We start from the raw sequence: 26980 nt of genomic DNA, 5'->3' as shown, positions 1-26980 counted from the left end.
CAACCTACATTTATGGGGGAAGAGATACACCAATGAATGTGATGTAGCTTTGGGGTCAACAACATATGGAATTGCTGTGATATACATAGAATTTTCCAAACAGAACTGGATTCATACTAAACAAGCCATTCCAAGACATCTGTTATTGTTTGCAAAATGTACTTCTTTTCCTTAAAAATGAAGATGGATGGAACCGGGTGGCCAGATAAGAATGTCAGCCATGAGAGCCTCAGACAAGGGTGTTCAGCAAGGGGAAAGAAGGGATGGAACTTGGGATCTTGGTATAATGGCTTCAGTCAAAGTTTTCTGGAATTTTTCACCACCTGGCAGCAATCCTTCCTTATCTATCATTTTCTGGATTACTGAGTCCCGAGATTGGAATCCAGTGGGAGTCTAAGCTGAAGAAAAATTTATACTAGTGAGAAGGGGGTGATTGGGCTAGAGGAGACCTAGAAAGAGAAACATAAACACACAGATATGCTGTCAATTACATGTTGATTAAACTTCATCTCGCCACAAAATTGAACACAATGAATGATTTTCCAAGGCAATGAGTATATGTGTGTATGTATGTGCAGTATGATCTTCAGCATCACTTTTGAGACTGCTGGAAGTTCATCCCAGACTAGATGGAGAAATCTTGCCCCATTTCCTGTTGCTCCAAGGAGAAGGTGGGCATGGGGGTGAGAGGTTTAGGCTTTGGGATGAAGAGCACAGGCTGTCTTCTCCGGGCTGAAGTCACTCACAAACAGCTTATCGTTCACAATACAAAAACTGGAGGAAATACAGACTCTTAGACAATTGACAGATGTACCGACCCACACTCCCAACAATGATCTGCTCCCACTGGCACTCAGCAACCAGATTCCTTCCATCCCCCTCCTGTGTCTGTCCCCAGGCTCCTTGACTGGTTCCTCTGCCCCTTGTACAGAGCCCACCTTCAGAGAGATTGTCTACCAGCTTCGCTCAGTGGATAGCCTGATCCCCAACCCAGGGACAACTTCGCATCTACCCTGAACAGCAGGCCAGTACACTACAGTACAGGAGTGTACAGTCTGGTCACCATTTTCAGAAGACGATACCAAGTCACAGAGAAGCCCTGTGACTTAACCAAGGTCACAGAGAGAATGAGTGTTGGGTCAAGGAGAAAACCCATGTGCTCAAGGAGAAAACCCATGTGCCAGTGAGAAAGTCCATGCTCTTCCTAACCACTAGGCTAGACTGCTCCTTGGAGCTCCCTGCTGGCTTTCCACAATACTGAGTCAGCCTAAGGTCTGCACCACCACATGCCCAGGGCCCTTAGACCAGGCTGGTTGGGCCATCCTGCCCACAACACAGCTCTTACCTGGAAGAGGTGGCAGGAGTAGTGATGAAGGTCCGGCTAAAGGCACGCACACAGCCAGGATACCTTCCTTCTACTTCAACAACAAACAATAAACAAGAGTACCCCTTAGAGCCCCATGTGTTTACAGGTTCCCACAGGGGTCCCCAGTCAGGGTCTGACTTGACACTCATGCTGAGGGGTCAGTTGTTCACTTGGGGAGCCTGGGTGTTGGGAATGGGGAGGGCAACTGTAGGCCAACTGGAGGACGGTCTGCTCCCAGTAACATGTTCCCATGACAACCACTTCACAAGTTCATGGGATACATTTTTCTCAACTGCCCAAGATGTGGGTGTATGGGGAAACTGCGAGGTTAAGTATTGGCCCAAGTTCTCAGTGTAAGGATCTGGTATGGGAGCCACAAAACTCCTCAGCCTGTGTTCCTAATGCCCAGGGTGGGCAGGGCAGACATGGATGCAGTTCAGCCCTGGGTTGTCTGTGGGAAAACTGAGGGCTGGAGATCACAGAGGGGAAAGGGAGGGGAGGGGAGGAAAAGAAGGGGAAGGGGAGGGAGGGAGGGGAGTCCAGAGGAGGGGAGGGAATGGAGGGCAAGGGAGGGGAGGGAAGCTGGAAGGAGGGAGGGAGGGAGCCCAGCCAGGGGAGGGAGCAGTGGATGGTCTGGGAGGGATCCATGAACACTCACTTTCCTTGAACACCCCATTCACAGAGAAGCAGAGCATTGTTTCCTGAAAGAGAAGAGTGCAGGTACTCAGTCACCCCTCAACTCGACTGCTCCCCATCTGCAGCTTCCCACCCCTGCTCCCAACAAGGCAGGAAGCAGGTGCCCACCGTCTGGAACCACATGTCCACCATGAAGGACCTGAAGTCATGCTGAGTTTTGGGCAACCCACAGAGGGCCTGCACAATGTCACATTTTGTGTGTTTCAGCAGCTGGAACCGTAGATCTGCGGGGGAGCGGAAGCAAGCAAAGGTCAGGGACCCTATGAATCTTCCACTCACCACCCTTTCCCGCCCAGCCTTCCCACCACACTCACCGGGGTCCTTGAGCTTCTTCATATTCCTGCTGCTCTTGAAGTACGCACACATGCTGCTTCTAGGAGACACAGAGGAACAGTGGGTGGTGGGCCGGCCAGCACAGGTGTCAGCAGGAGCTGCCCTGCATCTGCTGGGGAACCACATGGCCCGGGGAAGGATTCTGGGCTGTGATACTCACGGGCCTGGGTCCTTGAGGCGGAATGGAATGGTCAGGGAGAAGCAGGCCTCCTCATGATAAGCACACAGGAGTCCCTGGCGGTCCCCATAGTCATGGATCAAGTAATACCTGAGGGAGAACAGTGAGGATAGTCTAGCTCTGTTGTATGGAGTTCACAGGAGACTTGAAAACTCCCATGAGCAGACCTGAGTTTGGGTGGCCTCCCTGTCCTAGGGCTCCCCTTGCTCAGATTCCCAGGGGTACTTACTGCTGCAGGAATTGCAGGATTAGACTCTTTAGCTCTTCAGATCCAAAGAAGCTTCCCTAGAATCAAAACAGTCCTCAGGACCAGGGCTGACACCCCCTTGCATACCACCTAGAACCCTGCTGGATCCTCCATGCTCACCTTGCACATTGGTAAGTACTTGGGGACTTCAATAGCACACTTAGAACCTGAGGGTTTCTCCTGGCCATCCTAGGGGAGGGAAGAGGAAGTCAGTCATCCTGCTGTCCAGGATGTGGTGCTGGATGATCAGGGGAAAGAATGGGCCCAGGATGGGGTGGGGGTCTGTGGTCAGAGGAGAAAGGGTCCTGGAAATGTCAGGGGCAGGACTACATGTCTGTCATCTCCATGGGTCCCCAAAGCCTGTGGAGAACATGGTTGAAGAAGATCCAGGGCCTTTTCAGGTTCCCGCAGAGGATGATACACTCTTCCTCCCGCAGGACATGTAAGGGTCAATGGCCTTGTAAGGGTTCAGAAATGGAACTTGGACAGGTCCTAACATGTTTCCGAGTAGTTTGAGGGCACTGTCAATGCTAGTTAGAGGACTCTGTGATAAAGGGATACACTTACCAAGCTTAGTAACTTGGGGAACAACTCCAGGATGGTGCTGCCAAAATCAAGACAAAAGAGAAAAGCCAGTGAAAATGTGGACGTGGCCCTCCTCGTGGGAGCAGGTCACTTACAGCAATGACAGCCCTGTGTGTGCCCCCACCCACAGTGCAGTACGCTAGGCTTCCAGGGCCCTGGTCACCACTCCATGGACTGACCCAGAGGAAGGCTGTCCCCTCCATCCCTTCCTCCCACTCCTCTTCCTGCTCTTTTCCCCTGGGTGGCTCCCAGCCAGACTGTCCTGACTCCCTTCTCCAGTGCCACAAGGACCAGCAATTCAAATTCAGTCTGCCAGGCCTGCCTCCCCGCCCTTCCTTCCTTCCTCACGGGCTCCCTGAAGGCTATGGAGAGAAGAGGGAGTGGGGGCAGAGCCCAGTGCTTTGCTACATCACAGGCTGTCCAGCACTCTGTCAAGTCAGGACAAACACCAGGGCTGACCCAGGAGGCTGTGACAGGGAGGTGAGTGAGGTGGGACTCAGGAAGGAGGGAGGGGGATGAAGACAGACATGGAGTGGAGGGAGGAGGGGAGAGATGAGAGAGACATAAGGGTGCAGAAACAAGGCAGAGAGAGACCTTATGTTGGTTGACTTATCAGGGGAGGTGGTGCACATGGCGGTTCTGTCAGCCCCCATCCTTCCTGGTTCCAGCTGTTGACCTTTGTCCATCTCCCCTGCAGACTTCACCTGGAATTATGCGGAAGCCATGGACTAGATGGCTCTGCCATCGACACCATCCTTTCCCTACAAATCCACTTCCCTTCATCTGTCACCACCCCATAAGCCTTCCCACATCCCTTTTAAAGGAAGATCTGAGTGCTCCACCTCACCTCAATGTTGGAAAGATTCCAGTTCTTGGTGTGGGAAGCATTCTCCATAATGGTGGACAGGCTATGCACCATGTAGGGTTTTTTGTTGCTCTGGTCCAAGGACAAAAGCTATGATGAAGAAAGAAGAGTGAGGACCCCAAAGGGGATATCTGAGACCAATATGCCTTTTCTATCTAATCTCTCCAGTCCTCACCATCAGCCTCAACATTGGGCCTAGGTCCTCACCTTGGACCTGATCCCTGGATGGATGTGCAGGGAGGCAGGCATGTCATTTCTATGGTTCCATATCATTCCAATATCACAGATCATCAAGTCTCCAGGAAACCAGGAGGGAAACACAGGCTGAGAGGGCCCTGGCTGGTGCACCTCCGGCACTATCCCATCCCCATGATATCACCTCCGAGTGTCCTTCCCGGACAGACCCTCTACCCTCATCTGCCTTACAGTTACTGCTACAGCCATACCAGGGCCAAAGAGGAGTCTCTGGATGTCAAGAGATTGTTGGTGGACATCATATGGTTTGTTCATGGTCAGCTTGAGTTAAGGATGGGGTTCAGTGGCTCTGTGTCTGAGGGTGAGCAGGGGGAAGAGGTGGGGCTGGGTATCAGTGCACAGCTTGTGTTGAATCTGCATTACCTTCATCTGCTCCACCTTTTCAGACTTCAGTGCTTTCTTCACAGATTTGGGTGTATCACAGGGCTCAACAAAGATAGATATCTGTAGAGAACGCAAGAGGTGCTGGGTAAGCTCCAGGAAATCTGTGCATGGGATCAAGCAAGACCATGCCCCTCTCTTTCCCTCTTGCCCCTATTCAGCCCTGTTCATGCCCTTGACACACACCTTTTCATTATCCTCATTGAAAATCTTGCCATTGACATTCTTCAATGCACAGGCAATGTTGGCATTCTCTACAAAGAACTGGGCCTGCATTTTCTCATAGTGAAACTGTAGGGAGAGTGACAAGAGAAGCAGAATATGAGACCAGAGCCATTTCTCTTCTGGGCCTGCAATCTACCCCATTTCTTCTCATTGCCTCCATGTCCTCTCTTACTTCGACTGGAATGAAGGGGACACTGCATTGCTTCTGAATCAAATTCAGCAGCCACTTCTCATCGTATTTTATACCAAAGGGAATCTAGGGGCCAAAGAAGAAATAGGAAACAAAATTGATGCAATAGAATCCAAGGTTAAGATAAGACCCACCTGTGTCTTACTTTAGAACCTATTTTCAGGCTTTAAATAATTAAGACAGGACAATATCTGTTATCGCTAACCTTTGTACAAGGCATGGATTTGCTAAATATAGTTTCTTTCCATTCATATACACTTCCTGAAAAAAATATATATATATTTCACATGTATTTCCTTTTATAAAGTCCCAAGAGATCCATGTGAGATAGACCTGGCCTGCCACTCTGACATCGGCCCCAGAGACTCAACCTCCTCCCACACTCAGCTTGAGCTAAACTGTGTGATCTGGTGTGAAGTGCTCCATCTCCCTGGCAGTAGGTTTCCTCCTTTGCTTTTAGTCAACCTCTCCCATGCTCCTTCTTGCAGTCAGTCTGTTTCATTTCTATTGCTTCTCTGAACTCACCCTTAGATGATCTAAGAAGATAGTCCCCAGTAATAACAATACATTACCAACACCACTGCCTCAGAAAAGTTCCCAGCATCTCTACACAAATCCAACATGACTCTATCATCTTCTACATATCAGTTCCATTTAGCCAGGACACTCACAATGATCTTGAACCAGCTCCCCACGGTCTCATTCTGTCTGCCTCTCTCCATTCTTCTCTCTGGAGGCTTTTGCTTTGTCTCCATATTAATATGTATTTGGTCTTGTTTCTGAAAACTGCTTCTCTGATGACGGGATGGAACAGCATAGGGAGCACTGTCGGGAAGTGGAGAGAAGAAAGTGGTCCATATAGACTTAGAAAGTCTTCTCCACATTTTCCCACATGATATCAGAGCTGCAATAAAGAGTGCTTAAACATTAGCCAGATCCCATCATTCCTCACTCTTCCAGATTGGAGAGAAGAATAACATGTTTAACTACAAGGTTTTGTTGTTCACTGGTTGCTACATGTAAGTCATGCCGACTAGTCACTTACTATCTTGCTTGGATGTCCATGGGAACATCACCTGAATCTTGCTGCTGCTGGGAAGTGACGTGTTCAGATGAATAGTTGCGTCGCCTTCGGTAAAAACTCCAGCTTCGTGTTCTTCTTTGTAAAGGGTTCACTTTATCAGTGTGCTCTAAAATTGACAACAACAGATCAATGGTCCCAATACCAGAAGAAGTATTGGGTAAATATCATGGCTAAGGAAAAAATATCACTGACTGTGTAATCTAAACAGAAATACATCACTGTGCTAAAAACAAAGGCTGAGAGACTTCACTGTGGCTCCACTTTTCAGGAAATGAGAGGTGTAGAGCATTCACAGCCAAGAAAACAGGCACAGAAGAAAGGGTCTAGATCTAGAGTGTAGTCTGTGATGTTAGATCCTGCTCTACTTGGTTCAGGCTAGGTGACGTGGGACCAGTGACTTTTAATCCCCAAGTCTCACTTCCCTGCTCTGCTCTAGGGGGACAATAAAACATACCCTGAAATCTACCCTAGTGTGATGTTCAAGGGTTAAAGCTGGTCTGCCTCACTGGAGGAAGAATTAGAGAAATGAAAGATAAGTCTGATGAAAATATCCAGAATGGAGCCTGGAAAGATATATCAGTTCAGTTCAGTTCAGTTGCTCAGTCATGTCTCTTTGTGACCCCATGGACTGCAGCACCGCAGGCCTCCCTGTCCATCACCAACTCCCAGAGTTTATTCAAACTCATGTCCATTGAGTCGGTGATGCAATCCAACCATCTCATCCTCTGTCGTCCCCTTCTCCTCCCACATATAATATGGAAAATACCAAAAGCGAGGTGTAGAGAATTAAAGGTGATGCAGTGAGTATACCGAACACATGGTTAAGGTGAATTCCAGAGAGAAGGAGAGGGAAAAGTAGAGAAATGATATTTGAAGAGAACTTGGTTGAGAAGTTTCCAAAAGTAACAAGATATCAACTTAGGATAACAATGTTAGTTGGAGAAAAAATAAATTTTAAGGAAAAATATTCCTAAAAAATAAATGTATTCGTTTCACCATGATGTAACAAAAAGTCAGAAATTTTGTGACCAGAAGACTCAAACTAAAAGTAATATTACAGGCTCTTCTTCGGGCAGAAGAAATATCATCCCAAGTGGAGTCCCATAGATACAAGAAAGAAAGACCAATGTCATTTGTGAATATGTAGGCAAATTTAAACAAGTAGGCAAATTCAAACTATATAAAATGATAGTAGCAATATTTTCTGGGGGTTCACATATATAGAGAATGAAAATGACTGACAATAAATTTGGAGAGAGTATGTGGGATCAAAGTATCTCAAGGTCCCATAATTGTCTGAGGAGTTTTAAAGAACTAATTAACTAATATTAGACTGTGAAAGGACTTCCCTAGTGGCTCAGATGGTAAAGAATCCACCTGCAATGAAGGAGACCTGGGTTTGATTCCTGGGTTGGAAGAATATCCTGCTGAAGGGAATGGCAGCCCCATCCAGTATTCTTGCCTGGAGAATTCCATGGACAGAACAGCCTGGTGGGCTACAGTCAGTGATGCCCCAAAGTGTTGGACACAACTGAAGCGACTTACCATGCACCAACACCAGACTGTTAAAAGGCAAAAATGCACATTGTAATATGAAGGGTAAGCACTACAAGAATAGCAGAAGAATGTTTAGATATCTGCATCAATTAAGAATTTGATAGTTACAAAATATTAACTATTTCAAAGGAAAGGAAAAGGAACTTAGAAGCAGCAAAATAAATATGTAGCAATATGATACACATAAAGCAAATTACATCTATCTTTACATTAAAAGATTCAGGCTAAATATTCTAAATAGAAAGACAGATGTTTTCAGACTGGACAAGAAACATTTCATCAAACATTCTTGAAAGAGAAACATGTGAAATTTCATCATCAGGAAATCTGAAAATAAAAAATGACAAAATGTATATCTTGTGCACATTAATCTACAGAAAACTGGTATAACCATATTAGTAAAAGAAAATGTATAGTTTAAAGAGAAACATTATAAGAGAAAGAGGGAGATTTCCTTATGATGATAGGTTCAATGCAATAAGAAGATATTAATACAAAAGTCTAAATTTGTATGCATGTCTTAAAATAGAGCCAAAATACGCAACATAAAACCTGACAGAAATAAGAGGGAATGGACAAATCCACATTCACAGTGAGAAACTAACATATCTCACTGAGTGACAAATACAATGGCAAACAAAAATTCAGCTAGAGGGAGAGGATTTTTACATGTGACTTAAATAAACAAATTTATTTAATTGACATAGAAAAATGCACATAGCAAATACTGACTGAACATTCCAGAATAGGTCATATGCTAGGCAAAAAAGCAAGCCTCAAAAACTAAGGACTAATACAATTTACCCTGACTAGTTAATGCAATATTCAGTAGCAATGGTGGGGTTTCCGTCCCCCCCCAACCTCTAGTATAAATACAGAGAACATTAATTTACACAATCCCACCCTTTACCTAGGTTACCATCCCCACTCTTCAAACCCTAGACCCGAGAAGATCACATTACTCATGCATTTTCCTTAGCCAAGGCCATTTCCATAGGAGGGGAAGTTTCTCACCTGCAATCGGAATGGGTGTGTGAGAGCCCATTTCCTCAGAAGAGTAGAAAACAGTCAGCCTGGGCTCTCTCCCACCTTTCTCTAAAAGAGGGTTGGCTGGTTAGGGGTCCTGTGGTTTGGGGTTGAGAAGGGAACCCAGAAACCCTCCTGTCCTGCGGAGATCTGAAAAGAAGTTCTCATGCAGAGTGACTCACCCATAGGGTAGCCTGAAGGCAGAGATTTGTCACTGCTGTCCTCACAGGCTTCTCTAGAAGAGAATGTGTGGGTCTGGAGCTGGAGGTTTGGAGAATATCAAGGAAGGTTGCCAAGCAAAGAGAGAGCAGGCCCCAAACTCTCTATCAATGCCAAGCAAGATGGAGTCCTTACAGGAAGTCCTCTCCCCAAGGGCATAGAGGAGGAGAGCCCTGGGGGCCAGAGGAGCTTTAACTTCTTATAATAACACCCCTCTGGGTTTTCTACCAGCTTAACACCCAGGGAACGTTTCCAACTAAACCACCCCTACAGAGGTGTTAGGAGACACTGGGGACCCGGGTACTTATAGCTACTAACACAGAGAACCCTCTATGCCAGATTCTGCATCTGCTACATTACACCGTGTTCCTTCATTCTGCAGACCCAGAGAACTGTGAGTGCCAGAGGTAGGAAAAGTTCTGTACTTGCTACATTGCATCTATTCTTTCATGTATTCCTCACAAGGAGATTCTGATATCAGAATCACCAGCTTTTCAAGGTTGCTGAGGCTTACTGAGGTGCTGGAGCTTGTGGAGTCATTCAGATGCTACCTGGAGCAACAGAGACTGGAATTGAGCTCCAAGGAATTGGGTTGATTTCCCTATATGCACAGATTCACTAAATTCTTGGTTCAGTTCAGTCGCTCAGTCATGTCCGACTCTTTGCCACCCCATGAATCGCAGCACGCCAGGCCTCCCTGTCCATCACCATCTCCCGGAGTTCACTCAGACTTGCATCCATTGAGTCCGTGATGCCATCCAGCTTTCTCATCCTCGGTCATTCCCTTTTCCTCCTGACCCCAATCCCTACCAGCATCAGGGTCTTTTCCAAAGAGTCAGCGCTTCACATGAGGTGGCCAAAGTACTGGAGTTTCAGCTTTAGCATCATTCCTTCCAAAGAAATCCCAGGGTTGATCTTCAGAATGGACTGGTTGGATCTCCTTGCAGTCCAAGGGACTCTCAAGAGTCTTCTCCAACACCACAGTTCAAAAGCATCCATTCTTCTGCGCTCAGCCTTCTTCACAGTCCAATTCTCACATCCGTACATGACCACAGGAAAAACCATAGCCTTGACTAGACGGACCTTAGTCGGCAAAGTAATGTCTCTGCTTTTGAACATACTATCTAGGTTGGTCATAACTTTTCTTCCAAGGAGTAAACATCTTTTAATTTCATGGCTGCAGTCACCATCTGCAGTGATTTTGGAGCTCCAAAAAATAAAGTCTGACACTGTTTCCACTGTTTCCCCATCTATTTGCCATAAAGTCCGGGATTCTTGGCCTCCGGAGGAAGAGAATTCAATCCGGGGCCAGAGACGAGGCTTGACTGCTTAGAGCTTTTGTGTAATAAAGTTTTATTAAAGTATAAAGGAGATAGAGAAAGCTTCTGACATAGACATCAGAAGGGGGCAGAAAGAGTGCCCCCCTGCTAGGCTTCAGCTGGATGTTATATAGTCACTAGCAGTCTGTTAATGAAAGGAAGGAATGTCTTACAACTCAGAATGGCGCCAGGCCCCTCACCCATAAGATGCATTTTGGGATAATCTTGGCACCAGGTGATTCATCCCGGGCCATAAAACGATTGACTTGAATCTTGTAGAAGGGAAGATTACCATTCAGATACTTTCGGTTACATAGATTAGGGAGACAATATCTGAGTATAGCATACTGGTTTGTCAAGTAGGTTCTGAGCCATTAGGTGGAACCCACTTGAAGACATACTGTGGGGTAAATGCATAGTACATTAGCATAGCTTAAGACAAACATTTCCATAAGAAAAATGCATTGGTTACCTCAAGGTTTGAGAATAGTTAACTTCTGGTGAAACTAGATGTCATTATGGCAACACAGCATTTTAAGAGAAACCTTTCAAATTTGTATAGAGAAGGAAAAAAATATTACTAGTTTGTTTCTTCCTGCTGCTTAAGAGAGATAAAAATGTCTGACACTTGCAGCCTATTTCCTCCGTTTGGAGACCCCTGGCCTTCCTGCCTGTTACCTTCTCATCCCCCCCCTTTTCTTTTAGGAGAATTTTGTTGCCTAGGGAAAGGGGGCATCGTTCTCATTCCATAACTGCTTCCGAGCTGAGAAGGGGCGTTGTCCCTAAATTAGTGAGGAAACATATTCTCCTAACCCTCATCCTAAGGATTTCTGATCCAGCGGCCCCAAATAGTAGTTGGAAGAAGCTGCAGCAGTAGCAGGAGTTTGAGCAACCATTTGTAACTTAAAAGCTTTCATGCGACTAGAAATAAATCCAGTTACACAGTTACAGATGCAGGGAGCAAACAGCAAAAAAAAAAAAAAAAAAATCAGAATTATTGTAGTTAAGATAGTTGTCCACCATGAGGAACTAGTTAATGTCTCCCAAAGTGAGGCAATTGAGGCTTCAGGAGTATCCATGGCCTCAATCATCCTGTTCATGTGTTTAGTAAAATGAGTAACCTTCGTGCTCATATCAGGTATATAGGGACAGCACTGGGTATGAATAATAGCACACGTTCCTCCTTGAGCAGCTGTCAGAATATCTATAGCCAATCTGTTTTGTAAAACCACCTTTCTAATTTGTGCTTGTTCAGCATTAAGAGCTGAAATAGCCTTTTGAGAATCTTGTAATGCCTGTTGAGTGAAATTAGTCAAAGCATCCACTCGTAGCATAACATCTGTAGTTCCCAAAGAGGGAACAAAGACTGCAGCCAAATAATCATACCAGTGAAATACAGACCTTGCCCGCCGAGTTATAAGGTGGGGTAAATTAGCAGGCTTTTCTGGGAGCTCTGAAAATACAAAGCCGTGAGTAAAGGCTAGACCTAGGGTGCATCTCCCTATCCAACCAGGGGGAAGCCATGCCCATAGGTAAGAGCCACATATCCAATAAGTCCCGTTTGGAGCAAGCCAGCGTGACTGAGATATCCAGTCCCAATTAGCGCCTGGCCACACAAAGGGAGCACCTGAACTGGGGTGGGAAAACACGGGAATGATTATGTTGCATATTTCCTGAGGCAAAAATCCCAATTGTTTCCAATTATTGTAATTAAGTTGTTGGCTAACTTTTGGGGATGGCTCTGTTTGTTCGCAGCATATAGGGGCAGTAGATATTAGATGTCCTTTTTCAGGAGTTAGCCATATAACCTCATCCCATATTTGATAAACGTCAGGTAAAAACCTTTAGATCTAGGCCTATTTGCCTTATGTGTAGCGAAATAGTCATTAAACCGAGACAGTGTATAATCAAAATTAAAAGTCACATTATGTCCATAGTTAAAGTACATGTTGCACCAGTCCATTTTAGGGTTGTTAGATGTCATCAGATGAAGAAGAGGCATCACATATGATTGTTGTCGAAGCTATTTGCAGAGTTGGAGAACGTCTTTTTCTTAAAGTTGAGATGTCCACCACAGGAAGCCTTCCACTGATGAAGAGGGGAGCGCTCTGCAGACCCAGCAGTTAGACCGATTGTGGAATGCAGCGTAGGAGTGAGCCCAGGACAGGAAGGCATTGTCTTGAGGATCAAACAGCAGACTCAGGATTTTTGGAGTCAGCAGAAGTAGGCTCACATAGATTATCAGGCCCATCTGAAAAGTACAAAGTCAGAGCATAGAAAATAAAGACATAAAATGAAGTCACTTAGTTCTGGTCAGGGTGCCACCTCTTAACTCGAGTGTGATGTACCCACGAATCAATTCCTGGCACTTTGACAGCTGTGGGAGAAGAGAGAATAACCTGGTAAGGGCCTTCCCAGAGGGGCTAGAGGGATGGGCCCCTAGATCCCAATGTTTTTATGAGGACCTCATTTCCTGGCTCAAATAGAGGCTTGCTTGATTCAGAGGCGGGGTCAGGAGTTGTCTCCCGGAGTCTGTTAATGCCTGTTGAAAAGCTGAGAGCTGAGTTACATAACTAGTTAATTCCAAGGCTTCAAGGTGTATAACAATGTCTGTGCATAAGAAAGACCTTCCATAAATACATTCAAAGGGGGACAGTCCCCCCTTTTTGGGGGGCAGTTCGAGCCCTCATTAAAGCTATGGGTAGGACTTTAATCCAATTGTCCTGGGTCTCTTGCGTTAATTTGCGCAGATGTCTTTTGATAATGTCATTAGCATTTTCAACCTTTCCCGAGGATTGGGGTCTCCAGGAACAGTGTAAGTGATATTCTATTCCTAGAGCTTTAGACACCCGCTGAGTTACAGCAGCTTTAAAGGCGGAGCCATTGTCACTCTGAAGGCTCCCTGGCAGCCCAAACCTGGGGATAATTTCATGGATTAAAATCTTTATAACCTCCTTAGCCTGCTCACTATGACAGGGAAAAGCCTCAATCCATCCAGTAAAAGTATCCACCCAAGCTTGTAAGCAATAATACCCATTAGCTTTTGACCTGTGAGTAAAATCAATTTCCTAGCCCTCTCCAGGATACTTTCCACTTTGTTGTAACGCAGATAATGCTAGCTTCTCAGTCTTTGGGTTATTTTTCTGACAAACCTCACAACTTTTGATAATGTTCTTTAAAGTTTTCATTACATTTTTACCTTCAAACAAATGAGAAGCCATTTGATAAGTACTCTCTGCAACCAAATGAAAACTCTGGTGTAAACCCTTAAGAATTTTCCACTGAGCATTTTCAGGAATTATTTCTCGTCCATCCTTGGACTGTAACCATCCTTTATCAGTAATCTTTGCTCCTCTTTTCTCATATCTATCTAATTCTTCCTCAGTATCTTGTGGTTTTTCCTGTTCCATAGGACCTGTCCAGATCAAAGGCATCTGCAGTGAAGGGGTTTTGTAAAGTGCCAATTTTCTGGCTTGACAGTCAGCCAGCTGATTACCTTCAGCTACTTTACTCCCATCCCTGCTGTGCCCTTTGCAATGCATAACAGCTACTTCTTTAGGACAACATATAGCAGTTAAAAGTCTCTCGATCTCTCTGAAATGCTTAATAGGTTCTCCTGTTGCTGTTTCAAACTGTCTTTCTTTTCATATTGCAGTATGAGCATGTAAAGCCAAATAAGCATACTTAGAATCCATGTAGATATTTACTCACTGCCCCTTGCTTAACTCTAGAACTGTGGTCAGAGCCACAAGCTCCGCTAACTGAGCACTGAATTCACTGGGGGAGAGATTTTGCTTCTAAAACCTGTTCAGCAGCCACCATGGCTTAACCTGCTTTACACTTTCCATCCCGAACAAAAGAACTGCCATCTGTAAATCTTTCCATGTCAGGATTGTCTAATGGGGTATCCATTAGATCCTCCCGAGCTGCATAGTTTAAAGTTAGGAACTGGGAACAATCGTGATCAGGTGTTTCATTTTCCTTCTCAGGAAAGAAAGTGGCAGGATTTAAATGTCCACAAACTTCAAGCTTAGTTACGGGTCCTTCTAACAACAATGACTGATATTTAAGAAGCCTACTGTCTGTCATCCAAATATTAACCTTAGAATTTAAGATTCCACTCACATCATGAGAAGTCAGGACAGTAAGGTTTCATCCATTAATTATTTTTAAAGCTTCAGGTGCTAATAAACCCATTGCCCCAATTACTCTTAGGTAGTGGGGCCACCCACGTGAAATTACATCTAATTCTCTGCCTAGATAAGCAATGGGTTGTTGGTGAGGCCCTCGGAGTTGTGTCAAAACTCCCAAGGCCATACCTTTTCTTTCAGTGACAAACAAATTAAATTCTGACCCTGTGGGCAAGCTCAGAGCTGGAGCTTGCAAGAGAGCAGTTTGAAGAACCTTAAAAGCCTTTTGAGTTTCTGGTGACCAAACCAGTTTGTCAGTTTGGGCCTGCTGAGTTTCAGCTATAAGTTTATATAAAGGCCAGGCAAGTTGCCCATAACCCGGAATCCAAATGCGACAGTAACCTGTGATTCCCAAAAATCCTCTCAATTGTCTGAAAGTCATAGGTAGGGGATGATTTAGTATAGGCTTAATTCTCTCAGGGCCTATGGCCCTAGTCCCTTCTGATATGATTAGGCCCAGATATCTAACAGATTGTTGACAAAGCTGAGCCTTTTCTCTTGATGCCTTGTAACCACAGCCTGCCAGAAAGTTTAAGAAATCTTCTGAGGCTTGTGAACAAGCTTCTTCTGTCTCAGCAGAGAGCAAAATATCATCTACATATTGTAACACCACTGCTTCGGAGCTATTAAAGTTTTGGAGATCCCGTGACAAACTTTGTCCAAATAAGTGAGGACTGTCGTGAAATCCCTGGGGCAAAACTGTCCAGGTTAACTGAGAAGTTGGCTGCGTAGGGTCTTCAAAGGCAAATAGAAATTGACTTTCCTCTGCCAAAGGCACTGAATAGACGGCATCTTTCAAATCAATTACTGAGAAATATTTGGCTCGTTCAGGAATTTCAGACAATAGAGTATAAGGATTAGGCACCACGGGTGTAAAGGAACTACAGCCTCATTTATTATACGTAAGTCTTGAACTAGTCTCCATTTACCATTTGATTTCTTTATACCCAAAATAAGAGTGTTGCAAGGACTGTTACAGGGAATTAATAGTCCCTGTTCCTTTAAATTTTCGATGATGGGTTTTAACCCTTCCTTAACCTCAGGTTTCAGTGGATACTGCTTCTTATGTGGAAATAAGTGTGGGTCTTTGAGCTTGACAACTACAGAATAGCACTTTGTGCTCAACCCACAGATTTTCCATCAGCCCATACTCTAGGATTTGCATTTTGTTCAACTAAAGGGAGAGAAAGGAAGGGCTCCATACTTATGAAAACAGAGGCATGGACCTTACTCAGTATATCCCTTCCCAAAAGGAGTGAGGGAGACTGGCACAATCAGAAACTCACAGAATCCCAGCTACAACATAAATAATAACTGAAATAATACCTTTTGGCTCATCCAGACAGTCCCATTACGGAAGCGGATTGAGAAGAAAGTGGGCCAGGGGCTTCAGTAAGCACAAAGTTGCCCCAGTTTCTAAGAGGAAATTGACGGATTGGCCCCCCACAGTTATCAGTACCCGGGGTTCCTCAGGTGTAATTAGGACGGGAGCTTGTGTGGCTGTTCCTCAGTCTCTCTGGCTGTTCTGCGCATATGATCCCAGGGACAGACTGGAGAAACCTGTTTTTCTTTTTACTTTTCTCTTTGTCTCCTGTCCTCCATCTCATCTCTACTTCGATGATCTGAGTTTCTATTGAAACCAGAGTAGTCTGAGGTCGTACTGAGACAGGAATTGTTTGGGCCTGCATGTGGGCAGTTCGAATCTCAGTTTGGGTTTCCACTGAGACAAAGGCAACCCTTCTGAGGGGGGTTCTCTGGCTTTCAGTTTGCTCAGTTTGGAGCCCCAGGTACGGAGGCAAAGTAGGAGGATAGGAGGGAACTGAAGGTTTCACACCCAAATCTATACCCTTAGGATATAAGTCTGGCCTATTCTGCAGAGAGAAAAAGATCAACACATATGCTACTTCTACCCATTTCCCTTGTTTTTTACAGAACCGGTCTAACTGTAAAACTGTATTATACTTAAGAAACCCTCCAGCTGGCCACCATTCGCCATCCTCCAGTGGGTACTGTGGCCATGTGGTATCATATAGGAAGACCAGGTGTGTCTTCTTTAAGCCCTGGGGATCAAATCTATCCCAGTTTTTCAGGACACAGTTCAAATGAGTTAGGCTGGAATTGTTACCTTCCATCTGTAAGAGAGAAAAAAAGCGACCAGCTCCATCTTTCTACCAGAGGCGTCCCTCCCTGCTCTAGATGGGGGTGTAGACAGACTTTACACCAAAAGCTTTTCCTTCCTGGTCGGACTTAGTCTGTCCCTTACCGATGCAGGCATCATCCCTGCTGGTTCTACCACTGAGATGGGGTGGGGATGCACCAGGGGTAGACCTGATGGCATCCCTAACTGCCGTCCAGCTCCTCACCATTACCTCTGATGCCACCCGGGGTGCAATCAGAGTAACCTTCCAGAATGCCTCCCAAGCTAAACCGCTGGGAAACATTCGTCGCCTGAGTGCCTGTGCACGGCCCTGAGTATACTCCTGACCACAATAAGACCAATACGAACATAATACTGAGATGTTCCTTCCAAGCATCACCACACCAGTATAAGAGCCTCCTCTGGTCCACTAAGAGCCAACATTACCAAAGGAAAAATCCCATTGCAGTCCCAATCTGAGTAACCATTAACCTCAGAGATGTTCTTGGAGCTAGAGCTCCATCTAGCTTTCAAACTTCTGATTCCTAGTGAGGCTAGGCACTTACTACCAATCCAAGATTGGGACCTAAGCCACAGTACACAGTAACAGCATAGATCACAAGTCCCTTGAAAATCTATGATCCAAAGGAGTTATGAAATGGTCAAAGAGACCAAAAAGTTTGACTGAGAAAGAAGAGTTCAGTCCACACACTTTGCCCATTTCTGGTCTGTTCCTGAAGGAAACATTGAGTGCCTCTTGGAATTGGCAGGTCGGTATAAACCCTTGACAGTTTCTGCCATAAGGTGTAAGAGATCACCGTGGAACCGCAGAGCAGGGCTCCTCACTTGCTTCGCTCAGGGCATTTCATTCATTCACACAAGCACACCGCAGAGTTAGTAAAGTACAGCAGAAAACGTATTCACTAGGAGAACAAAGAACTAGAGCTCAAAGCATCCTTACCTTGTCCTGAAGGATCCTGGATGAGCCCCCAAGATGAAAGGTTGTTGCTGAAGGAAAAGACGCCAGGATTCCTGGCCTCCAGAGGAGAAGAATTCAATCCGGGGCCAGAGACGAGGCTTGATTGCTCAGAGCTTTTGTGTAATAAAGTTTTATTAAAGTATAAAGGAGATAGAGAAAGCTTCTGACATAGACATCAGAAGTGGGCAGAAACAGTACCCTGCCTGCTAGTCTTCAGCTGGATGTTATATAGTCACTAGCAGTCTGTTAATGAAAGAAAGGAATGTCTTAAAACTCAGAATGGCACCAGGCCCCTCACCCATAAGATGCATTTTGGGATAATCTTGGCACCAGACAATTCATCCCAGGCCATAAAATGGTTAACTTGAACCTTGTAGAGGGGCAGATTACCAAACAAATAGTTTTGTTTACATAGATTAGGGAAACAATATCTGAGTATAACATACTGGTTGTCAAGTAGGTTCTGAGCCATTAGGCGGAACCAACTTGAAGACAGAGTTTGGGGTAAATACATAGTAGATTAACATAGCTTAAGACAAACATTTCCATAAGAAAAATGCGTTGGTTATCTCTAGGTTTGAGAATAGTTAACTTCTGGTGAAACCAGGTGTCATTATGGCAACACAGCATTTTAAGAGAAACCTCCTTTTAAATTTGTATAGAGAAGGGGGAAAATATCTCTAGTTTGTTTCCTCCTGCCGCTTAAGAGAGAGAAAAATGTCTGCCACTTGCAGCCTATCTCCTCCGTTTGGAGACCCCTGGCCTTCCTGCCCGTTACCCTTTCAACACTCCAGATGTGTTTCTCTGTAAGTAATTCAGTTAAGTTACTCAGTCATGTCTGACTCTTTGCAACCCCATGGACGGCAACATTCTTTAAGTAATGTGTATACCAGGTCCCTCTAGTCAAGGCTATGGTTTTTCCAGTGGTCATGTATGGATGTGAGAGTTGGACTGTGAAGAAAGCTGAGCGCTGAAGAATTGATAGTTTTGAACTGTGGTGTTGGAGAAGACTCTTGAGAGTCCCTTGGACTGCAAGGAGATCCAACCAGTCCATCCCTTTAGGATCAGTCCTGGGTGTTCATTGCAAAGACTGATGCTAAAGCTGAAACTCCAGTACTTCGGCCACCTCATGTGAAGAGTTGACTCATTGGAGAAGACTCTGATGCTGGGAGGGATTGGGGGCAGGAGGAGAAGGGGATGACCGAGGATGAGATAGCTGGATGGCATCACCAACTCGATGGACATGAGTTTGAGTGAACTCCAGGAGTTGGTGATGGACAGGGAGGCCTGGTGTGTTGCAATTCATGGGGTCGCAAAGAGTCAGACACGACTAAGCGACTGAAGTGAACTGAACTGGATACCTAACTTAAAATATTTGTGTATTTATGTCATTTTAGATACTGTACATCCTTCTAAAATTTGCAATCACATACATACAGTTTTCTGTGGGTTTCTCTGGTGGCGCTTGTGGTAAAGAACCTGCCAGCCAATGCAGGAGACATAAGAGACACGAGTTCGATCCCTGGGTGGGAAATATCCCCTAGAGGAGGGCATGGCAACCCACTCCAGTATTCTTTTCTGGAGAATCTCATGGACAGAGAAGCCTGGCAAGCTACAGTCCATAGGGTTACACAGAGTTGGACACGACTGAAGTGATTTAACGTGCACAGTTTTCTAAAAATTGAGTTTTTCACTTATCATGACAACTCCAGACTTTCATTTCCTCAGTTATTGTGGTTGGTCATCTTTCCAGATGTTTTTGGAGACAGCATTTTACTTTTTAGGTGAGTTATTTGCGATTATCTTTTGTCCCTTTTTCTGCTGATAAGTAAAAGTCCTTTTAATTATTGAATATAAGCACAAAATCTGTAGCATTGTTTGAAATATTGACTCTCAGCTTTTAAATCTTTGGATTTTTTTTCTTTTGATAGTATAGAAATTGCTTTAGATTTATGGATTTTTAAATTTAAGAATAATACAGCTATAATAGAAAAAAATGTATAACACATAGGATTGCATCAACTATTAGTCCACTGGGAATTCTAGACTCAAAGCCTTGAAGACTTCAGGAAAAAATGTAAGAAAACTTTAAACCAAATTCTACATTGATGAATAATGGGGAAAATATTTGAATATTTGTTTGCTTATAGGAGACACCATGTAAAGTGTATCTGACCTAAAATAATTCCATAAATGATCATTTCCTTCCCTTCATGGAGGCTAGTTTCCTCTGCTTTGACCTGAGCCCCATGCAGATCCCTCACATAGTTCAACCCCTGGGGCCCTATACCCAAAGATTAGATTTCACTGACCTCATCTTCAAGACCAAGATATGGGAAGGAGTGTTGTATCAGCATGGCATTGACACTAGGAAAACTAAAAACTGGATATGTGGTGCAAGAAAAGCTTTTATCTCTGTTCAAACTTATTAGAGAAATTTAGGAGAAGTTAAAAAAAAAAAAAACATCTTTCTCTATTCCCTCCAAAATTCTCATATATAAACGCATATGAATTATAGGAAAAACATTTTATAAGCAACTGTTTAATATTATCCTATATAAATAAATCTGATTAGTAAAAATTGTGTCATTCAAATCTATTGAAATAGCTTAAATAAAAACTATGTATTATAAACCTATAAAGCTTAAACAATTATATATGCATTTTATATATGCATATATACATAAACATATAACATATGAAGAACAGTGTGTATATATACATATATAGTGAGGAAAATTTTAAGAACATATGTGTTCATGTAAACCTGTTTATATAGTACTTCACACAGAGAAGTATCTCTGGGGAATGTAAACTAAATTACAAAAGGTGTACATCTTGCTATGTAAGAAGATAAAAAATATAGAATAATATTTTTTCTAATAAATAAACCTTCCTGAACTTCATTAGCTTTCAAAATAAAAATTTTAATTTGAAATCAGAAAAATAGCTGATGTAAAATTTTATAACATTATGATACATACCTGGTTGGGAATTTCATTGCAAAGATAATCCATATGTATGTGACTTAAGTGTATATATCTAAATTTATATATTTTTGCATTACCCTTCTCTCAATCACATATATATGTACATTTCTTGTCATAATTGGGAGGGAGGGGCTGAAGAGAATTTCTTGCCCTTAGATTTAATGTACTTGGTCTCTGACTCACTCTTAATGCTTCATTTGCCACAAAAATCTTCCAGAGATTTCCGTGTGATGGGCACGTTGTGCTCTTCCTCCTTCCAAGGCTTCCTGCTAAGTGACAGACAAGCTGCCATTCCAGATATGCTCACCAGGTGGCACAGACATCTAATTTTTGAATTTTATCCAGTGAAAAATGGATTATTAGGGAAATGGAATGAAAAACGTGTTAAAAGTTTAAAAAGAACATATAAAATAAATTCATGGTTAAATTGCTTTGTCTAACGATTTTCTTCTTCTTTGTGGTTTTCCAGATAGAAATCATAGTAATAATATGACTCCTCTTAGGGGGCTGCTGATTAGCCTATGTCTGAGGTGGGAGCAAGGAGGGCAGAAGGGATCCATGTACATACTGTCTATAACTGTCCTGTAAATTTCACAACGTTTTTCCTGGCATGATGGAGTACAGGGTAAGGGATTTCCACTTTGGATTTTCCAAAGGGACGAACCAGGTTACAGGATATTTCCTTTGGTTATGTCTGACTTGTCTCCACTCTCTCCTCTTCTGCTGGCTAAAGCTTCCTTAGCCTCAGATCTCAGCTTAAATGTCACTTCACATGAGAAATCGCAGATATACCCTACTGGCTTGATTACCAAAGGCAAAGGCTAACAGTTTTGAAAAGAGAATTCACTGGTCATAGCAAACACCCTCTTCCAACAACAAAAGAGATGACACTACACATAGATATCAATAGATGGTCAATACCGAAATCAGATTGATTATATTCTTTGCAGCCAAATATGGAGAACCTTTACACAGTCAGCAAAACAAGACCAGGAGCTGACTATGGCTCAGATCATGAACTCCTTATTGCCAAATTCAGACTTAAATTGAAGAAAGTAGGGAAAACCACTAGACCATTCAGGTATGACCTAAATCAAATCCCTTATGATTATACAGTGGAAGTGAGAAATAGATTTAAGGGTCTAGATCTGATAGATAGAGTGCCTGATGAACTATGGAATGAGGTTCATGACATTGTACAGGAGACAGGGATCAAGACCATCCCCATGGAAAAGAAATGCAAAAAAGCAAAATGGCTGTCTGGGGAGGCCTTACAAATAGCTCTGAAAAGAAGAGAGGCGAAAAGCAAAGGAGAAAAGGAAAGATATGAGCATCTGAATGCAGAGTTCCAAAGAATAGCAAGGAGAGATAAGAAAGCCTTCCTCAGGGATCAATGCAAAAAAAAAGAGGAAAACAATAGCTTGGGAAAGACTAGAGATCTCTTTAAGAAATTTAGAGATACCAAGGGAACATTTCATGCAAAGATGGGCACAATAAAGGATACAAATGGCATGGACATAACAGAAGCAGAAGATACTAAGAGGAGGTAGCAAGAATACACAGAAAAACTATACAAAAAAAGATCTTAATGACTCAGATAACCATGAAGGTGTTATCACTCACCTAGAGCCAGACATCCTGGAATGTGAAGTCAAGTGGGCCTTAGGAAGCATCACTATGGACAAAGCTAGTGGAGGTGATGGAATTCCACCTGAGCTATTTCAGATCCTAAAAGATGATGCTGTGAAAGTGCCGCACTCAATATGCCAGCAAATTTGGAAAACTCAGCAGTGGCCACAGGACTGGAAAAGGTCAATTTTCATTCCAATCCCAAAGAAAAGCAATGCCAAAGAATTTTCAACCTACTGCATAACTGCACTCATCTTATACGCTAACAAAATAATGCTCAAAATTCTCCAAGCTAGACTTCAACAGTACATGAAGCAAAAACTTCCAGATGTTCAAGTTGGTTTTAGAAAAGGCAGAGGAACCAGAGGTCAAATTGCCAACATCTGTTGGATCATAGAAAAAGCAAGAGAATTCCAGAAAAACATATACTTCTGCTTCATCAACTACGCTAAAGCCTTTGACTATGTGGTTCACGACAAACTGTGGAAAATTCTTAAAGAAATGGGAATACCAGATTTTCTGACCTGTCTCCTGAGAAATCTGCATGCAGGTCAACAAACAACAATACGAAACAGACACGGAACAATGGACTGTTTCCAGATTTGGAAAGGAGAACATGAAGGCTGTATATTGTCACTCTGTTTATTTAACTTACATGCAGAGTGCATCATGCAAGATGCTGGGCTGGATGAAGCACAAGCTGGAATCAAGATTTCTGGGAGAAATATCAGTAACGTCAGATATGCAGATGACACCACCCTTATGGCAGAAAGTGAAGAGGAACTAAAGAGCCTCTTGATGAAAGTGAAAGAGGAAAGTGAAAAAGCTGGCTTAAAACTCAACATTCAAAAAACTAAGATCATGGCGTCTGGTCCCATCATTTCATGGCAAATAGATGGAGAAACAATGGAAACAGTGACAGACTTTATCTTCCTGGGCTCCAAAATAACTGTAAATGGTGACTGCAGCCATGAAATTAAAACATACTTGCTGCTTAGAAGAAAAGCAATCTAGATAGCATATTATAAAGCAAAGACATCACTTTGCCAACAAAGGTCTGTCTAGCCAAAGCTATTGTTTTTCCAGTAGTCATGTATGGATGTGAGAGTTGGACCATAAAGAAAGTGAAATTGAAGGTCCAGTACTTTGGCCACCTGATAGAAAGAACTGACTCATTGGAAAAGCCCCTGATGCTGGGAAAGATTGAAGGCAGAAGGAGAAGTGGATTACAGAGGATGAGATGGTTGGATGGCATTACTGACTCAATGGACATGGGTTTGAGCAAGCTCTAGGAGTTGGTGATCGACAGGGAAGCCTGGCATGCTGCAGTCCATGGGGCTGCAAAGAGTCGGACACAACTGAGCGACTGAACTGAACTGAACTGAGTCATCTGGTGACTCTACCACAATTGCAGTCTCCAGGCATATATGTGAAGGGGGACCAAAGATGGAATTCACAATTTGTCATAGGTTGTAGCAATACACAATGGACTTAAGATGCTGAAGTTTCCAAATATCTTGCCTGAAGATTCACCTAAAATTCACACTCTTCCACTTTTGAGGAGGATTCCACTGAGGACACAGGTCACTTCAGCAATGACCTGCATAATCGTTCCTCAGATAACAATCTGAGCATGTAGTTCAGAGGAACTAAGTGTTCATCAACAGATAAATGAATAAAGAAAATGTTATGTGTGTGTGTGTGTGTGTGTGTGTGTGTTAGCATAATATTATTCAGCCAAGAGAAGGAAGGAATTCCTGCCATTTGCAACAACAGGGATGAAGTCTGAGGCATTATGCTAAGTAAAATAACTCAGAGAAAGACAAATACTTTATGATCTCACTTATATGTAAAATCTAAACCAGACAAATTTATAGAAATAGAGAGTAGACTGGTGGTTGCCAGGGATTGGAGGTGGGGAAATAGGTGATGGTGATCAAAGATTACAAAGTTTGTTTATAAGATTAATAAGTTCTGGAGATCTGATGTACAGCACGGTAACTATAGTTAATAATACTGTTATCTATACTAGGAAGTTGCTGAGAGTAGACTTTAAATATTCTTGCCACACATAGAAAGAATGGTAACTGTGAGACTGATGTTATGTGTTAAGTAACGTTATTGTGGTAATCACTTCACAATATGTTCATATATCAAACTTCATGTTGTGTACCTTAAACTTACACAATGTTATGTCAATTATATCTCAATAATGCTGGGGGTGGGAGATCACTAAGCAAACTACAAAAATGACCAAACACCCTCTTCTAATGCTGAATACGAGTGACTGATTCTTCTTTACCAATTATAGTTTTGGTTTTGCTCTATTGTTCTCTCATTTCAGTCAAAATTTCTTAATATACTCATTCATAGAATCACTCCTGCTTCCTGACAGCATTAAATAAGGAGCAATATGAACCCTCTCTAAAGTCACCTAACACACATCCAAGTCCCATAATGCTTAATTTCTAATGTCCTCTTAAGGAATCTACAGGGTGCATTCTGCCAAACTGCAATAAGGAAAAAACCCAACTTTGGCTACAGATATGTTCCTGGTAGTCGTCTGGCTAGAGAACCCTGACAGCAGAATGGTCCTGAATTGGTTGACTCACCCCCAGCGAAGGCAATGCAGATTTTCTTAAGTCCTTCTGCTGGGAGCCAGCGTGAGGAACTCCGCCCATGGCAAAGGTCATGAGGAAGGAGGCTTCGGCATATGCAAAGGTGGGATCAAGCCTCAGGAAACTCCCCGTTCCCAAGCATCTACCCCCAAAACCAGAGTGTGTTTTATGCTCTCACCTACACCTCTGACTTTACGGGGGGCTCTCCCCCATCACCGTTTCTCTCGGAGAAGGAGTTAACTTGCAGCTCCAGTTAATAAAAATTCCTGGGCGTGACAAGAGTGTTTCAACTTACAAACTCCTCTGAAGGTTCTCTAGCCTACATGAGGGGGTTCGTCCAGCCACATGTGATTGTTTACAGCCTCCCAACTGTGAGAGGCATGAGATGCTTTAAAACTTTCTAAATACAGACTCTTTTGAGAAGTTACAAAATTATTAGTATAGTATAGTGGGTTGATTAAAAATTATATTGGTAAAGGGTTTTTCATTTGTTGAGCCAATATTTGCTGCTAAATCTCCATATTCCCTGCCCTTATAAAGAATATAACTAGCATATAGGAGAAATAAATATTAACCTTTAAGATTAATCATGTTAAACCTTAGGCTAAGTAAATTCCTTTCTTGATTGTAACCCACTACACCCTCACCCTATAGGAATGCAACTTTATTTGGAGGGTGGTGCCTGGTTTAAGAAAAAAATCACCCCTGGAAAAAATAAGTTTTCTGGTTGACTGATCGTTATCAGAAAGGGCCATAAAATGTCAGCAAGCCTAATGGCCAGAAGATGATGTAAAACCCATAAGACCTTTGTATACATTTATATGAAGCACCTGATTTTGACAAGGGTCAGGTCTGCTGACCCCCGCGTGACTCTGTATTCATCCCTATGTATAACAAAAAGTATATAAGCAAACCTGAAAAATAAAGAAATGAGATCAGTTTCTGGAAAGACTGATTCCCCCATGTCATTCTTTCTTTCCCCTTCTGGCTGAATTCCCATCTGGAACGTGGGTACTCACCAAGCCTGCTAATTTTGCCTGGGCTTCTAAGATTGGACCAGGGAGGCCTCAGTGCCTCCTCTCCTTTGGGAGAACAGAAAGATGCCTGTGGCCTACGTAGGTGGTGATTGGTATTCCACGTAAACCAAGTTATTCAGCCTCTTTTTCTTCACTATTTCCTACTACACTATCCATTTCTAATCTCTCTATATATCTGTAATCAAATAAGTTTTTTCCTAAGACGCCGATTCCGTTCCCACTTCGAATTACCCTGGATCCACGGGGGCTGGACCCCGGCATCCTTCCACTCATCTTTTCCACAGTATCTGGTCTCCATGCTGATCAAAGATCTATAAGAAACTGAGTCCATGGTAGATGCTTAGACTAAGGTGTAGTTAGACTGTGAAATAGTATGATTTGTGGGATGGGAAGACTGATCAGTATGAAAGGCAGCAAATGGGAGTCCTGACCAGGAGGGTCCAGGGGCAGCTGTTCTGTTCACTCTCTGGGCCCTGGCACACTCTCTTTAAGGATAGGGTCACATAGGGGGCTGTGGAATTCATGTGGGATTAGCTCCAGGAATAGGCCTAATTTCCAGTATGTGTCTTCTTTTCTGCCCATCAAGTACAAAGGCATCAAGCTCATGGACACTTCTAAAGTGTGCTAAGTCACTTCAGTCATGTCCGACTCTGCAATTCCATGGACTGTTGCCCACCAGGCTCCTCTGTCCATGGGATTCCCCAGGCAAGAATACTGGAGTGGGTTGCCATTTCCTCCTCCAGGGGATCTTCCAGACACAGGGATTGAACCTGAGTCCTTTTCATCTCCTTGCATTGGCAGGTGGGTCCTTTACCACTAGCACCACCTACAGAGCCTGGAAAAAGTGCCTCAAAAACAGCTGTAGTAACTCTAG

General features: G+C 43.4%; 1 protein-coding gene across 1 annotated transcript; it reads right to left on the bottom strand.

Annotated features, from left to right (window-relative positions):
• Nucleotides 1-692: 692 nt before the first annotated feature.
• On the bottom strand, nt 693-26404 carry LOC138930885 (nuclear RNA export factor 3-like). The gene is made up of 18 exons (XM_070291274.1): nt 26338-26404; nt 6367-6511; nt 5993-6146; nt 5304-5387; nt 5093-5197; nt 4889-4969; nt 4478-4594; nt 4253-4360; nt 4000-4109; nt 3388-3424; nt 2941-3009; nt 2803-2858; nt 2556-2663; nt 2377-2435; nt 2171-2286; nt 2025-2067; nt 1346-1418; nt 693-774 (listed from the first exon to the last, which is right to left on the bottom strand). Exons 1-18 carry the CDS (start codon nt 26402-26404, stop codon nt 693-695), a joined length of 1614 nt encoding a protein of 537 aa, XP_070147375.1.
• Between the last annotated feature and the right edge of the window lie 576 nt (nt 26405-26980).

This window comes from Ovis canadensis, chromosome X, assembly GCF_042477335.2.
Source record: "Ovis canadensis isolate MfBH-ARS-UI-01 breed Bighorn chromosome X, ARS-UI_OviCan_v2, whole genome shotgun sequence".
NCBI classification, from domain to species: domain Eukaryota; kingdom Metazoa; phylum Chordata; class Mammalia; order Artiodactyla; family Bovidae; genus Ovis; species Ovis canadensis.
This window is presented reverse-complemented; position numbering and strand designations above follow the sequence as displayed.

Excerpts from the sequence above, each read along its gene's own strand:
- LOC138930885 (XM_070291274.1), bottom strand. The coding sequence starts at position 26,404 with ATGGAGACCAGATACTGTGGAAAAGATGAGTGGAAGGATGCCGGGGTC. Across the intron at positions 6,512-26,337 it reads CCAGCCCCCGTGGATCCAGG|AGCACACTGATAAAGTGAAC; the intron begins GTAATTCGAAGT and ends TGTCAATTTTAG. Across the intron at positions 5,388-5,992 it reads GGAGCTGGTTCAAGATCATT|ATTCCCTTTGGTATAAAATA; the intron begins GTGAGTGTCCTG and ends TTTGGCCCCTAG.